Genomic DNA, 14,716 nt, shown 5'->3' with positions numbered 1-14,716 from the left:
GTGAGGGAGAGGAGACGGCCAAATCCAACAAGGGTAGGAGCTGAGGTGAAGAAGATCTTTCCAAGAGGACAGTCTAAGATGCCATCTCTCCTATCAAATTCATTAATGTAGAGAAGAACCATGTGGGTTTTGTGACCATAACTTTGAAAAACCACATGGAAGGCTACAGAATCATGGATTAAGAGGGGATGAGTAGGAAAGACATACTTGGATATTCCATGGCACAAAATCTATGAGATAAGGAAACCCATGTGGGCATTACTTCCTAATGTCCTCTTATATTGTGAAAAATGCCCCTTACCACTTTTTTTTTGCATGTTTGATCTGGGCCTGAGATCTAGGAGACCTGGATCCAAATCCCCTCTCAGCCATTAAGCTCACTGGGCCTGTCACTGTCTCTCAGCCTAACCTCTCTCACAGGGTTGTTGTAAAACCAAAATAGGTAGGTGGGCTGGTGCAATCTCTGCGCATGAGCTGGAGGTTGTCCATGACTTTGTGTACCTTGGCTCAACGATCTCCGACACTCTTTCTCTGGATACCGAGCTAAACAAACGCATCGGTAAAGCAGCTACCACATTTTCCAGACTCACAAAGAGAGTCTGGTCCAACAAGAAGCTGATGGAACATACCAAGATCCAGGTCTACAGAGCTTGCATCCTGAGTACACTTCTGTACTGCAGCGAGTCATGGACTCTTTGCTCACAACAGGAGAGGAAACTGAACACTTTCCACATGTGCTGCCTCCAACGCATCCTCGGCATCACCTGGCAGAACAAAGTTCCAAACAACACAGTCCTGGAACGAGCTGGAATCCCTAGCATGTATGCACTGCTGAAACAGAGACGCCTGCATTGGCTTGGTCATGTTGTGAGAATGGGCGATGGTCGGATCCCAAAGGACCTCCTCTATGGAGAACTTGTGCAGGGAAAGCACCCTACGGGTAGACCACAGCTGCAATACAAGGATATCTGCAAGAGGGAACTGAAGGCCTTAGGAATGAACCTCAACAGATGGGAAACCCTGGCCTCTGAGCGTCCCGCTTGGAGGCAGGCTGTACAGCATGGCCTTTCCCAGTTTGAAGAGATATTTTGCCAACAGACTGAGGCAAAGAGGCAAAGAAGGAAGGCCCATAGCCAGGGAGACAGACCAGGGACACACTACACTTGCTCCCAGTGTGGAAGGGATTGTCACTCCCGAATTGGCCTTTTCAGCCACACTAGACGCTGTTCCAGAACCACCATTCAGAGCGCGATACCAGAGTCTTTCGAGACTGAAGGTTGCCAACAAGAGAAGAGGTGGGATGAAGAATATATACCATTACCTTGATCTCCTTGCAGAAAGGATGGACAAAGATGTGTTTACTAACATAATCTTCTGTGACAAGCTCAGTTTCTAGATCTCATCGAGGCAAGTTGATGTGATTGTACATGCGGGTCATATTGAATATCCCATAACTAAGTTGCACTAAAATGGTATTTTGTACACTCCCATCTCTTCAACATTCAGGGAATCTATGGAAGGCTTTTCATATGGATTGTGGAGAAGATCAATGCTGCCATTTACAGACCTCCTTCCCACGAGCACAAGAGCATCCGGCGATCCATTGGGCTGCTCGATATCTTTGGCTTTGAGAACTTCACGGTGAACAGGTATGTCAGGCCCTAGGAGAGTGATGCAGGACATCTCTGCAGATCTGTGAAGTAGCTGGTAAAGTTGTAGGGGGTGGGACTTAATCCACTACTGCCCCCACCCACTTAGGAAAGGAGAGGGGAAGATAAAGGAGACCTCCAGTTGTGTAATCCATGCTGGTGTGCTGCATCACTGTGTGGGGATTTAGTTAGAACTGGGCCGTCATTCTCATGACTTATTTTTTGCCTGCATTCTTCATTGTTTGTCCTTGTTTGTTTGTTGTTCTCTCTGCTGTTGATAATTGTCCACCATAAAAGAATTTGACCAAAGCTTCTGCTTGCCCCTCCCCAGCTTTGAACAGCTCTGCATTAACTTTGCAAATGAGAATCTCCAGCAGTTCTTTGTCCGCCACGTCTTCAAGCTTGAGCAGGAGGAGTACAACCTGGAGAACATTAACTGGCAACACATCGAGTTCACCGACAACCAGGACGCACTGGACATGATTGCCATCAAGCCAATGAACATCATCTCCCTGATTGACGAGGAAAGCAAGTTTCCCAAGGTCAGCGTCTTGCCGGGCTGCGCTGCAATCTAGAGGGCCACTCAGGACCATCTGCAGTCGCAAAGCAACAAAATGTCTTGGGGCTCTTATATAACACCCAGCCCAATCTTAACAAGTCCTACACAGCAATGCAGCAGTGCCTGGACATATTCTGCTTTATCCCACAGGGGAATTTTGGAGACCTCTGCTGCTGGAGGTCTCCTTGGGGTAAGGGAACACTAATCCCCTTACCCTGGGGTAAGCTCCAGCAACCACAATGGCCAACTCAGACCTGCAGCAGTGATATTGCTTGTTCAAGTCTGAATTGATCTATCCAAGTGGATCAGGCTTAGGAAGGGGGATAGGATAAGGTATGTGCCAACGCCAATCCTACCTCCTCCTGGGCCCAGTCCGTCCAGCCCCCCATCCCTTCCCCCCCCACCCTCTCCCTGCACTGGACTTGTCCATTGGGTGTCCCTGAGACCACCAACACCAGCGGGAAGGCTGTGGCCTTCCTGCTGGTGCATTGGCTAAGAATGATGTTGCAAAGCACTTCAAGGCACTTTTGCGACTGCCATGAGCACATGTTCTGCTGGTGTACCCTTTGCGAAGAGTTGGGCCAGCAGTCTCCTAAGTTGGCAGATATATGGAGAAAGTTTGTGAGATGCTAAGGAGTAACATTAAGCCTCTTGCATTTCGGTGCAGAGCTCAGATATATGCAAGATAACCATGCAGACCCCATTCCCAGAAGCAACCATTATTTGCTCTGGTCATTTCACACCTAAAGAAGGATCATTATTTTCTGTAGTGAGAAAGATTTAATAATAATAATAACTCAGTATTTCTATACCGCCTTTCTGGTCATCGGATTACTCCTCTGACTTTATTCAAGGCGGTTTACAGAGGCAGGCGTTTCTAAATCCCTCAAGGGGATTTGTACAATCATGGAGGTTCTGTCTTTCAAGAACCAACAACATTTCACAATGGATCTTCCTGGTTTGGTCTCACTTCTGGCCTACGGTTCTCCCACACAGGCTGACAAGCAGCTCCATCTCTCACATGGAGGGCAGCCAAGACACTTCTTGCTCACACCAAGAGCAGGAGGAATCACTCAGCTGGGCTTGTCAGCCACTTCAAGGTCTCGCCATTTTCAGCCGTTCAGTGAGCTGCCGGTGTCCTCGAACTGGCAACCTTCTGATGTTATCTTTGGGCTAATGGAGGCTCTACCCTCTAGACCAGACCTCCTGTCCATGATTTCCCCATTGTGGTTAAGTCCCAGCTGAATAACAGCACACTTGCTTGTGAATTCCAGCTCGGTGGCTTCCTGTTTTAGCCTCCCTTTGAAGTCAGGGCTGTCATCTTTCAACTCCATTGCTTTCAACAGAGTGCATGTTCAGGTGAATATTTGAATGCACCATTCATAATTAGTCTCCAGCCAACGAGCATTTCTTGCAAGAGTTTTCACATCAAGCCAATATTTGTCTCCCTAACTAGTTTATGCAAGATTTTAGCACCTGTGGCTGCTGATAATCATTTTCTCCCAACAGAAAGACATTATCAGCCCAATCTTACGATAGCCTTCTGCGACTGGAACTTGTGTTCCAGTAGTGTAAGGTGCTCTATGCTACCTGCTGTCAGGTGGGGCTGGGCCACTGCCACATGTCATGCGCAGTTGTAGTGGCCCGCCAGCAGACCTTTTGTGTCTCCCAGCACTGGTAAGTCAGTGTGGGGCTGGGAAGGAGACAGGGAAGAGGTAGAATTGGGCAGGGAGTGGATGAGATGGGGGGAGATAGGGCAAAATTGGGGGTGAAATAAAGGCTGGGAGCAGGTATCATCGGCAGTTGTGCTGGCAGTATCCCACCCCCCCTTCAAGGCCTCAGTCTGCCTTCCCACGTCCACATGGACTTGCACCAGCACAATCGAGTGTGCAGATCCAAGTAGACCCTCCTGGTGCAAGATGCTTACCCCCAGATAAGGGCATAAATGTTTCCTGACCCAGGGGACCCCCCACACACACCATGCAGCACACTCTCCAGTGGCACAGCTGTGTCGGCATGGGGGGAGCAGTGAAATGATGATTATGCAGGAAAGTGTTGGATTACCACAGCTTTCCTAATTCTTGTTTCAATTGATACAGGGAACAGATGCCACCATGCTAAACAAGCTGAACTCCCAGCACAAACTTAACACCAACTACATCCCACCCAGAAACAATTATGACACCCAGTTTGGCATCAACCACTTTGCTGGAGTTGTGTACTATGAAACCAAAGGTCAGTTGAGATCTACCTGAACCAGGCAGCTATTGGGGTGGGGAACTTGCCCTTGGGCATGTCTGCTTATCAGATGATAGTGCCAGACCAGGTAAAGCCTCACTCTGGGTGGGGGAGACCTCTTTTTCAAGTTCTTCTCCACTTTCCTTTGGGACACTTCAGTTCCTGGATTTGCTCTTGTTTTGATTTGTTCCAAGTTCCTTGTGGTTCCCTAATTTGCGTTGTTCTTCATTCCAGTGTAGTGAACACTCCTGGTGAGTTGCAAAATTTACTTGTCATTTTGTAGAAACGAATAAATAATGAAAAGTTAACAGGAAATACCTTTTTAAAATGAAGTCAATAAATGCTGAAGTGTTGAGCAGAGGTTAACTTTTGTTACTCAGTGCAAATACCTGCATTCATCTCTCCTCAGTGAATTTTTAGCAAGATTGTATGCTAGTTAATATAACTTCAGTGAATCTGAGCTGCTGGAGAACTCAGATCTATGGTCTTCTTCAGTTTCATGTCAACGTAAACCAGGATTAGTTCAGTTCCTTGATTTGCTCCTCCTCCTGAGTTTGCCATACCTACACATGGCTTCATCAGGAAATGTACAGAGAAAGGAAAACAGGGAAGTTTTACTCCTCTGGAGACTCTCCAAAGTCTGTTTATAAATTTCAGAAAGGATGTCATGTCTTAGTTTTGCTGCCAAGCAGATCTTGGTCCAAGGGGTGGTTCATATTTTCTAGCTTTTCTTATCTTGGTTTTGAATTTTTTTAAATACTTGTTATATCATCTTTCCCCTGAACCCTTTGGATGGGACCTGCTACAAATTCAGTAACTGAACAATGTGTGGTTCATGCTTTTTTCTTAATCTCCTCTTCTCTCTCTTCTCCCCTGCAGGGTTCCTGGAGAAAAACAGGGACACGCTCCATGGAGACATCATCCAGTTGGTTCATTCCTCGAGAAACAAATTCATCAAGCAAATATTCCAGGCTGATGTAGCCATGGTAATAGATCTCTAGTAAATAGGGGTGGGGGTGGAGTGGAGTGGAGTGCACAGGGAAGCAGATGCTTTGAAAGGAACTGTCAGAAGGTAATGCGTATTAGAGAAGAGGCCACTTGAAGTGTCCAAGCATAACTTGAAGAATCATGCATAGCTTTCAAATTTTTGAAAATGCTTGTAGGACCAACTAGGAAAAGAAGGGATAAATGTGGACAGCAAGACTGTCTTCATTTTGGACACTGAAAACACAAAGAGCCCTTGTAAGTCATTAATATTTTCCACAGTTTAATATGCAATTGTCTGTAATTGACAAAACTACAACAAGGAGTACTTTACCCTTGCAGACTCAGTTTCCTTTGAAGTTTTGAAGCATGCACTTTCTTCACAATGGATTCCCTCAGGAAAAATCACCTTCCTCTGGCTAATTTTACTCTCAGATTCTTCTCAGGAAAACTACTTGATTTTTCTTGCCCCCACTTTCCTCTTTCTCTGTGCTTACAGTTACAAACTAATGTAGAAATTAACACCAGTTTGCGATGTAAGGTGCTGCTTGAATCTGTGTTGCATGAACTAAAGAGCCACACAAATTTGGCCTATGCTCTGATAACAGGTAGGAGGTTCAGGCATTGAGTGCTCGACTGGAGTGGCAGCTTCCAACATGGCAAGTCACAGGATACTGGTATAGGTTGTGCTTTTAAAATCAGAGACCATGTGGTGTAGGCATGAAGCAGAGCTGCAGCGTTTGCTCAATCAACCATTTTTATTGTCACCTGTTTACTTATTTATATTTAAAACATTTCTGATAATTTTTTAAAATGCTAAATTGCAACAGTTCCCCTCTGTCCCATTCCCCGCTCCCAATGTTTCGTGAGCGAGAGAAGCCAGAAGAACTTCTCAACTCATAGCTGCTACACAGATGGCTTCCTACAGAAGGATGCCCTCCATAAAACATGGGAGAGAAAGTGGCGTAGCTAAAGGTGGGCAACGGGTTAAGTACTGCGGGTGCCACAGTGCGCCTTGTAAGCAGCCCCTCCCTCTCATCATTGGAGCTGTTGCCATTGCTGCCTGGAATGGCTTTTCACACAGCCTGTTGCAGTGCTTGTAGTACTTACTGCATCGCCCCTCCTGTAGCTACGCCATTGAGGGGAGGAAATGTAGAAAAATGTACATAATTTTCACACTGAATGAGCAAATAGGGACAATCCGGCTCCCATAGGATCCCCGTCTGTCCCCCACAAAGCCTCTGGAGGGACCCCAAAGTTTTCCCCTACGATGATGCACGTCAGGTGCATTCCCCTGAACCAAAAGCCAGACAAAGAGCTCCAAGTCCTGAAGCCCCCCTCTCCCAGCAAACAAGGGTTTAACTGAGTGCTCCCATAATGCCCCTCAACTGCTCAGTACTCTATGCCTGTGCATTGGGAGTTCATGCAGGGGCAGTTGCGAAAGCCTCTGCACACTGAGAATGGAGTCAAAGGTCCCTTTACCTACAGATAAGGTCAGTGGCTTGGCTAGAGGGGATGCAGAGTACTGTGTTTTGCAGGAAACCTCAAAGTGGCATGCAAACAGCCCCACACCCACCCCTTCGGGGCCATTCCAGGTGGTGGGAGCACAATGGAAGTGAACACTAGGCTCCAAAAGGAGACAGAGGGGCCCCTTGCATGCCATGATGAGGTTCTCTGCAAAACTTAGTGCTTTGCACCTCCTCTAGCTACGCCACTAAATAAGATCACCTGAGAGTCTGTGGGCAAGGTCAGCGTTGCTGGCCCTTCAACTCTTTCTCTGTTCAAGATGCAAATTCAGCCTGATTAAAAACAACAACAAAAAACTAACTACTACAAATAACACAGTCCTGGAATGAGCTAGAATCCCCAGCATGTATGCACTGCTTTGGAACTGCAACAGAAGGCATCTATCTCCGGACCAGATCAGACGGAAAGCTCTTCAGCCTCTCCAGACTGAGAGCAAAATCCAAAGTCCAGCTGAAATGTCTGTGTGACTTCCTCTTTGCCGACGATACAGCTGTCACTACCCACTCTGCCAAAGATCTCCAGCAGCTCATGGATCGTTTTAGCAAGGCCTGCCAAGATTTTGGACTGACAATCAGCCTGAAGAAAACACAGGTCATGGTTCAGGATGTGGACTCACCTCCCTGCATTACAATCTCTGAGCATGAACTGGAGGTTGTCCATGACTTTGTGTACCTTGGCTCAACTATCTCCGACACTCTTTCTCTCGATACCGAGCTAAACAAGCGCATCGGTAAAGCAGCTACCACATTTTCCAGACTCACAAAGAGAGTCTGGTCCAACAAGAAGCTGACGGAACATACCAAGATCCAGGTCTACAGAGCTTGCGTCCTGAGTACACTTCTGTACTGCAGCGAGTCATGGACTCTTCGCTCACAACAGGAGAGGAAACTGAGCGCTTTCCACATGCGCTGCCTCCGACGCATCCTCAGCATCACCTGGCAGGACAAAGTTCCAAACAACACAGTCCTGGAACGTGCTGGAATCCCTAGCATGTATTCACTGCTGAAACAGAGACACCTGCGTTGGCTTGGTCATGTCGTGAGAATGGATGATGGTCGGATCCCAAAGGATCTCCTCTATGGAGAACTGGTGCAAGGAAAGCGCCCTACAGGTAGACCACAGCTGCGATACAAGGACATCTGCAAGAGGGATCTGAAGGCCTTAGGGATGGACCTCAACAAGTGGGAAACCCTGGCCTCTGAGCGGCCCGCTTGGAGGCAGGCTGTGCAGCATGGCCTTTCCCAGTTTGAAGAGACACTTTGCCAACAGTCTGAGGCTAAGAGGCAAAGAAGGAAGGCCCATAGCCAGGGACACAGACCAGGGACAGACTGCACTTGCTCCCGGTGTGGAAGGGATTGTCACTCCCGGATTGGCCTTTTCAGCCACACTAGACGCTGTGCCAGAACCACCTTTCAGAGTGCGATACCATAGTCTTTTGAGACTGAAGGTTGCCAATACAATATACAAAATGCACTGCTGAAACAGAGACGCCTGCATTGGCTTGGTCATGTCGTGAGAATGGATGATGGCCGGTTCCCAAAGAATCTCCTCTATGGAGAACTTGTGCAGGGAAAGCACCCTACAGCTGCGATACAAGGACATCTGCAAGAGGGATCTGAAGGCCTTAGGAATGAACCTCAACAGATGCAAAACCTTGGCCTCTGAGCGTCCTGCTTGGAGTCAGGCTTTGCTGCATGGCCTTTCCCAGTTTGAAGAGACACTTGGCCAGCAGACTGAGGCAAAGAGGCAAAGAAGAAAGGCCCGTAGCCAGGGAGACAGACCAGGGACAGACTGCTCTTACTCCCAGTGTGGCCTTTTCAGCCACACTAGACGCTGTTCCAGAACCACCATTCAGAGTGCGATACCAGAGTCTTTTGAGACTGAAGGTTGCCAACTATCTTTCCAGCAGATGCCAAGTGCAGCAAGCCTGGCAGGTCTGAATCTGGAATGAAGAGGTCACAGTTGTCTTACCTGCGGAAGATGATGAAAGGAATGGAAATAAGGTGATAGACAGCTCGCCTTGTGTAAGAGGTTAGAGGTTTACTGTTTACTGGCACATCAAATCCTTGCTCTGAGCAGCTTAAAGGCATGGATCACGCAGGCCTGCTGTGCAGATAACCACCTGAGCAGGAATTAAAGAGACACCGTTGCTGGCTTTTGCACCAACCAAGCTCTAGAAGTTGAATTGAAAGGAATTGATGGGAAGTTTCCCAAAGCTCACTTAAAAATAATACTTAGCTTTTATGTAGCACTTTCGAGAATGTTTTACATACATTTTCTTGCTGTAATCCTTATGACCATCCTGCAAGGTAGGCCAGTAGTATTATCCACACATTATCTGCAGTGGACTGCCTAAGGCTCCCAAGTGAATTCATGAGAGAGGTAAGAAGACCATCAGAGATGTCCTCATGCACAGCTCAGTCTCATAGGACCAAATGATATGTTATGAGGATGTTAAGCACCTGGCATGTTGGATTCTTCTTTTATAAATAAAAGTAGAAGTGGGTGGCGTGGGAGATCTATTGAGACCTAGCAGCTGTGGACCTCCCCAGCCCCACACCCTAGGGCAAAGGTTCACGATGGCTCTCCCCCTCAGGATGTCGCTGACTTCCCTGCATGGAAATCCACCCCCCCCCCCACTCACCTGAGGTTCATGGAGCCTCGTGTGATCCAAGGCTACATCAGGGAAGCCTCTCTGAGGTTCCCCATCGCTATAAACAGTGCTTCTGGGAAACTGGAAATACATTTTCCAACCCCGTCAGGAGCCTCAGAGAGGCTTCCGGAGGGTCCTACAGCCTCGCGCCCAGGGCATTTGTCCCATAGAACCCAATGGGAGATCCACAACTGGGACCTAGGTGGTAGCAAAGAATTAAAGCCTTTCTTCTCCGTGTTTTTCACACACGGCTAGTTAGAGAAGCGGTTTTCAACTTGTGTGCCGTGGCGCATTTGTGCCACAAAGGTCCACAGGTGTGCATGGGAGTTTGGAGCACAGTGGTTGAAAATTTTTGAAAAACTCTTCCAGGTTCTGTGGCTCTGTATTTAGGGCAACTGTCTGTAGTAATGAATTGTCTGTTCCTCTGTCTTGTAGATGTCACCTTAAAAAAGATGTCACCTTAAAAAAAGGGGGGGGCATATGCTCACACACAGCTGTGTGATTGGGTAGGAGAGTCATGAGTGCAGTGACTAAATAAAATAGCTAATATTATAATGCTGTTCTACAAATTAATGGAAGGCCTCACCTGGAGTAATGTGTACATTTCTAGTCACCACATCACAAAAAAGGTATAGTGGAAATGGGAAAGGTGCAGAAGAGAGAGACCAAAATGACTACTGGGCTGGGGGACCTTCCTTATGAGGAAAGGCTACAGCATTTGGGCTCTTCAGTCTAGAAAAGAGGAGCCTGAGGGGGATCATGATTGAGATTTACAAAATTATGCAGGGGGTGGATAGAGTGGATAGAGGGATGGTCTTTCCCTCTCACTTAACTCCAGAACCATCCACTAAAAGTGAGTGTGCGGCAGCAGTAAAAAAGGCCAATTCTATGCTTGGGATCATTAGGAAAGGTATTGAGAACAAAACGGCTAGTATTATAATGCCGTTGTACAAATCTATGGTAAGGCCATACCTGGAGTATTGTGTCCAGTTCTGGTCGCCGCATCTCAAAAAAGACATAGTGGAAATGGAAAAGGTGCAAAAGAGAGCGACTAAGATGATTACTGGGCTGGGGCACCTTCCTTATGAGGAAAGATGGCATTTGGGCCTCTTCAGCCTAGAAAAGAGACGCCTGAGGGGGGGACATGATTGAGACATACAAAATTATGACAGAGGATGGACAGAGTGGATAGGGAGATGCTCTTTACACTCTCACATAACACCAGAACCAGGGGACATCCACTAAAAGTGAGTGTTGGGACAGTTAGGACAGACAAAAGAAAATATTTATTTACCCAGTGTGTAAGTAGACTGTGGAACTCCTTGCTACAGGATACGGTGCTGGCATCTGGCATGGATACCTTTAAAGGGGGATTGGACAGATTTCTGGAATAAAAGTCCATCGCGGGTTACAAGCCATGATGGTTATGTACAACGTCCTGGTTTTAGAAGCAGGCTACCTCAGAAGGCCAGGTGCCAGGGAGTAGCAGCAGCCTGAAGGTCTCTTGTTGTCTTGCGTGCTCCCTGAGGCATCTGGTGGGCCACTGTGAGATCCAGGAAGCTGGATTAGATGGGCCTTTGGCCTGATCTACTGGGGCTCTTCTGATGTTCTTATGACTGTTTGAGCTTTTTGATTCTTTGTCCAAACAAGCATGTTTCTGTGCGCAAATTGCCTCTAGTCAAATTAGGGTGATTGGCCAATGCCTACGACTTTGTCAATGTGCGATGTCACACCTCCTCCTCCCTAAAGTTATTTTGTAAACTTAAAAAAAAATAAATTGTTTTTGGTAAACTATAGACCAGGGGTGTCAAACTCATTTCAGACAGCAGGCTGAATAGCATTCACGGCATGTTTCATGGCACGGTTCTGCAAGTTTCTAAGTGAACCAAATATTTTATTTATTGTGATTCTCATTGGTTACTTAGGGAGCACTTTAAACCCATTTCTGTTCAGCCCACAGCTTGTGCACATTTGATCCCTGTTGCGTATATGCAATGTTGGGCAGAAATGGTTAAGCTGCAACATGTTTTACCCTTTCGCTTCCTTTAGTACACATTTGCTGCTGGGTGTGCATCATGTGCAATGTGCCCCAGTTGCTGCTGTGTGTGAAACTAATTTGCAGGTTTGTGAGGATACCACAGAAGTGACTGGAAAAATGGCTACCAGGCACAGAATTCACTTTTCCCTGACTTTTTATCTCCCAGTGTGGTTCAGAGACAAGAAGCGTTTATTTTAAAAATTTGTACCCCAGCCTTCTCCTCCCACAAAGGAGGCATTTAAGGTGTCTACAGCAACTGTTACCCTGCACATGCCCGATCTTGGAAGCTAAGCAGGGTTAGGCCTGGTTAGTACTTGGATGGGAGACTGCATGGGAATACCAGGTGCTGTAGGCTTATACCATAGTCTTTTGAGACTGAAGGTTGCCAACCAAACTCCATAAAAACCAGTGGGGAAAAGCTGTTTTGAGAAAAAACATGGGGGGAGGGGAGGGTTTAACAACTCTTCCCCACCCACCCCAATATCTCATCTAATTTAGCCTTCAAAAATTTGGGTAGAGGAAGACTGGAGTTATCCAAAATTTTCTTATAATGCATAATTTATCTACATCATAGAGTCTAGTGTTTGGCAGACAGAACATGTATTATCGATACAGAATTTTAATTTCATTCTAAGCAAAGAGTATACGCAGCCCTGCTCATTTAGATCAAATTTGGGAGCATGTTCTCCAAATTATTGTTGCATGCTCAAGCCCCAGGTCCTTTTAGTGGTTCGAATTGGAGTACTGGAGCTCTGTCTGGATCCCAACTCACTCCAGAGGAGAGGCCACTGGAGTCTTAACAGTGTCTCTGCAATGTCTGATTTATTGGCAAACATATAGGTTTGAGCATTTGGACGGCATACTCCTGCTTGCAAGCTGCAATGGCTACTTTCCAGGTGGCAGCATTGGGGACCAAAAGGTGCCTTGACTCTTGGCTGGCTCTGACCCCCAGTGCTCACTTCTATGAGCATTTTTCTGACAGCAAGTCCCATTAAATACTGTAAGCCTTACTTCTGAGTAGATATGCTCAGGATTGTACTCTTATATGCCAATCCCAACGAAATTACCATGCAGTGATGCATCAGTGCCAGAACAGCCACCTTTGTATCCAGAGCAGGAAATGAGGCTGCTGGAGGTCTCCCTGAGGTAAGGAGACGTTTGACCCCTTGCCCTGAAGTAAGCCCCAGCAGCTGCTATGGGGATGCTCAGGCCTGCATCAGCAAAATCAGTTTGGATCAGGCCTGGGAGGGGGGATGTGATCCAGTGGGAGCCTCTTCCATCATCCCTGCCGCCCTCCTGGGCCCAGTCCACCTTCCCTGCTCCATCACACCCCCTACCTGGCCTCCTATACCCCAATCTGCTTCTGCTTACCTTCTGCATCCTGTGCCTCTTCTGTCAGTGTGAGAGGCCGCCCACACAGGCCTTCATGCTGGCACCTGCTACTACTTGGCCATTGTGAAGTGTTGCATTATGTGTGCAAAGAGAATACACACATACTGGCTCTGGGTTTGAAACTGTCTTTGGCAATCTTCCCTCTGTGGTCCCACTCCTACCTGGGCCCTCCCGAGTTTCATGGGGAGTATACCTTTGCATTGTTGGGGGATTGGTGTGCTTTGAGGAGGCTTGCTGGTGGAGCTCAATTGATACTTCCTCCAGGTGTTCCTCAATCTGCAAATCAGGGCTTTCCCCCAGAGACCCCTTCGGTGATACAGAAACTTCCAGGAAAAAGCTCCCATTTCATCTGGGAGAGAACAAAAGAGATGATACAGGACTGAAGGTCATATCCTATTCAATTTCTAAGTGCCAGAGCAGCTATACCAATGGGGCTTGCACTGCATCCTGTGGTGGGGAGGCAGACACAGAGGCCTCCTCGAGGTATGGGAACATTTGTTTCCTTACCTCGGGGCTGCATTGTGGTTGTACCAGTGCTGAAAAGTTGGATAGGATTGGGCCCTGAGTTTCTTGGCTGGGAGTCGTGCAATCACCATGGAGGCTATGGGCACAGGGGCATAGGGATCGACCCTCAGCAGCTAACCTCTGGTGCCAGCCCTGTAATTTCCCATTATCTACCCCACAGTCCTGGAAGAGGCATGGACCGTAAAGTACACTTAATACAGTCAGTTATCATTATCCGCTAGTGTTGGGTTACCAGAAAACCTAGTGGATACTGAATCATTGAGCCGATGGGAAAAATGGGGTTAGGTTTCAGGAGACCCTCTTTACCATACACTCTATGACCTTTATGAACCTGCATCTTAATGCCTATGGGGCTGAGTGATAGCGACAGCTCATCAACATCTCCAACAGCTTATGCTCCCTCCTCTGGGCTGGATATCCTTCGATTCATTGAAGGTTGCTGGCCCAAAAACAAGGCCTCAAAGTTCAGCAGTGGGAAAGGAGTTGCTTCACCCATCCTCCTCCTCCACCTGTCTCTTGGCTCCTTCCCTGGGCTTGTCCCAGCCCCAGAGCATCCCTCAGATAGACTTTCAGATACATATCATCATCATCATCATCAGGGTTGTGTTCAGCAAAGCTCCCCCGCCCCAAGTGCACCTGCACAGTATTTGCAGATAACAAGAACAAAGTCTTGGATAGTGAGAGGTAGGTGACAATTCTGCCCCTTGCAGAAAAACAATTTGTGGGTAACAAATTCACATATAAAGAGAACTGACTATAGTAGAAGATCTGTGATTCCCTGCATTTCCTATTGAGGGTTGTCATGTAGCAGGGCTTGCAGAGACTCCTGCCAGAGACCTTGGACTGCTGCTTCCAGTAAGAGTAAATGATGCTGGCTAGATGGGTGAATAGTCTGACGCTGAAAAAGGCAGCTCCTTATGGCTTTACCCTTTTTCCTCTCTCCCCCACCCCCAATGATCACTAAAGACCGAATCTAAACCTTTTCAAAAGCAGATGAAAGGCCTTCTATTTCCGCTTGCATTTTGGTGGCCCAGGGTGTAGTCTGTGCAAATGTTGGCTGGGCTCAGACATCATGGTGAACCACTTGCACAAGAGAAGGAAATTTAAGGCTTCCAATTTCACTCAATGAATGGTCAGGTTGTTCTAAGTAT

The 14,716-nt window shown here is 47.2% G+C and overlaps 1 protein-coding gene across 2 annotated transcripts in view; it reads left to right on the top strand.

Moving 5' to 3' along the window:
- Positions 1–14,716, top strand: part of MYO7A (myosin VIIA) — a 93,048-nt gene that overhangs the window by 22,158 nt on the left and 56,174 nt on the right. For both annotated transcript variants that reach the window (XM_066618974.1, XM_066618973.1), the window contains exons 10-13: positions 1,507–1,649; positions 1,981–2,191; positions 4,308–4,443; positions 5,326–5,432. In XM_066618974.1, coding sequence (XP_066475071.1) covers positions 1,507–1,649; positions 1,981–2,191; positions 4,308–4,443; positions 5,326–5,432 — 597 coding nt within the window. The remainder of the gene's footprint in view (positions 1–1,506; positions 1,650–1,980; positions 2,192–4,307; positions 4,444–5,325; positions 5,433–14,716) is intronic.

This window comes from Tiliqua scincoides, chromosome 3 (assembly GCF_035046505.1).
Source record: "Tiliqua scincoides isolate rTilSci1 chromosome 3, rTilSci1.hap2, whole genome shotgun sequence".
Taxonomy (NCBI): Eukaryota; Metazoa; Chordata; class Lepidosauria; order Squamata; family Scincidae; genus Tiliqua; species Tiliqua scincoides.
Note: the sequence above shows the minus strand (reverse complement) of the source record. Positions and strands in the feature narration are given on the sequence as shown.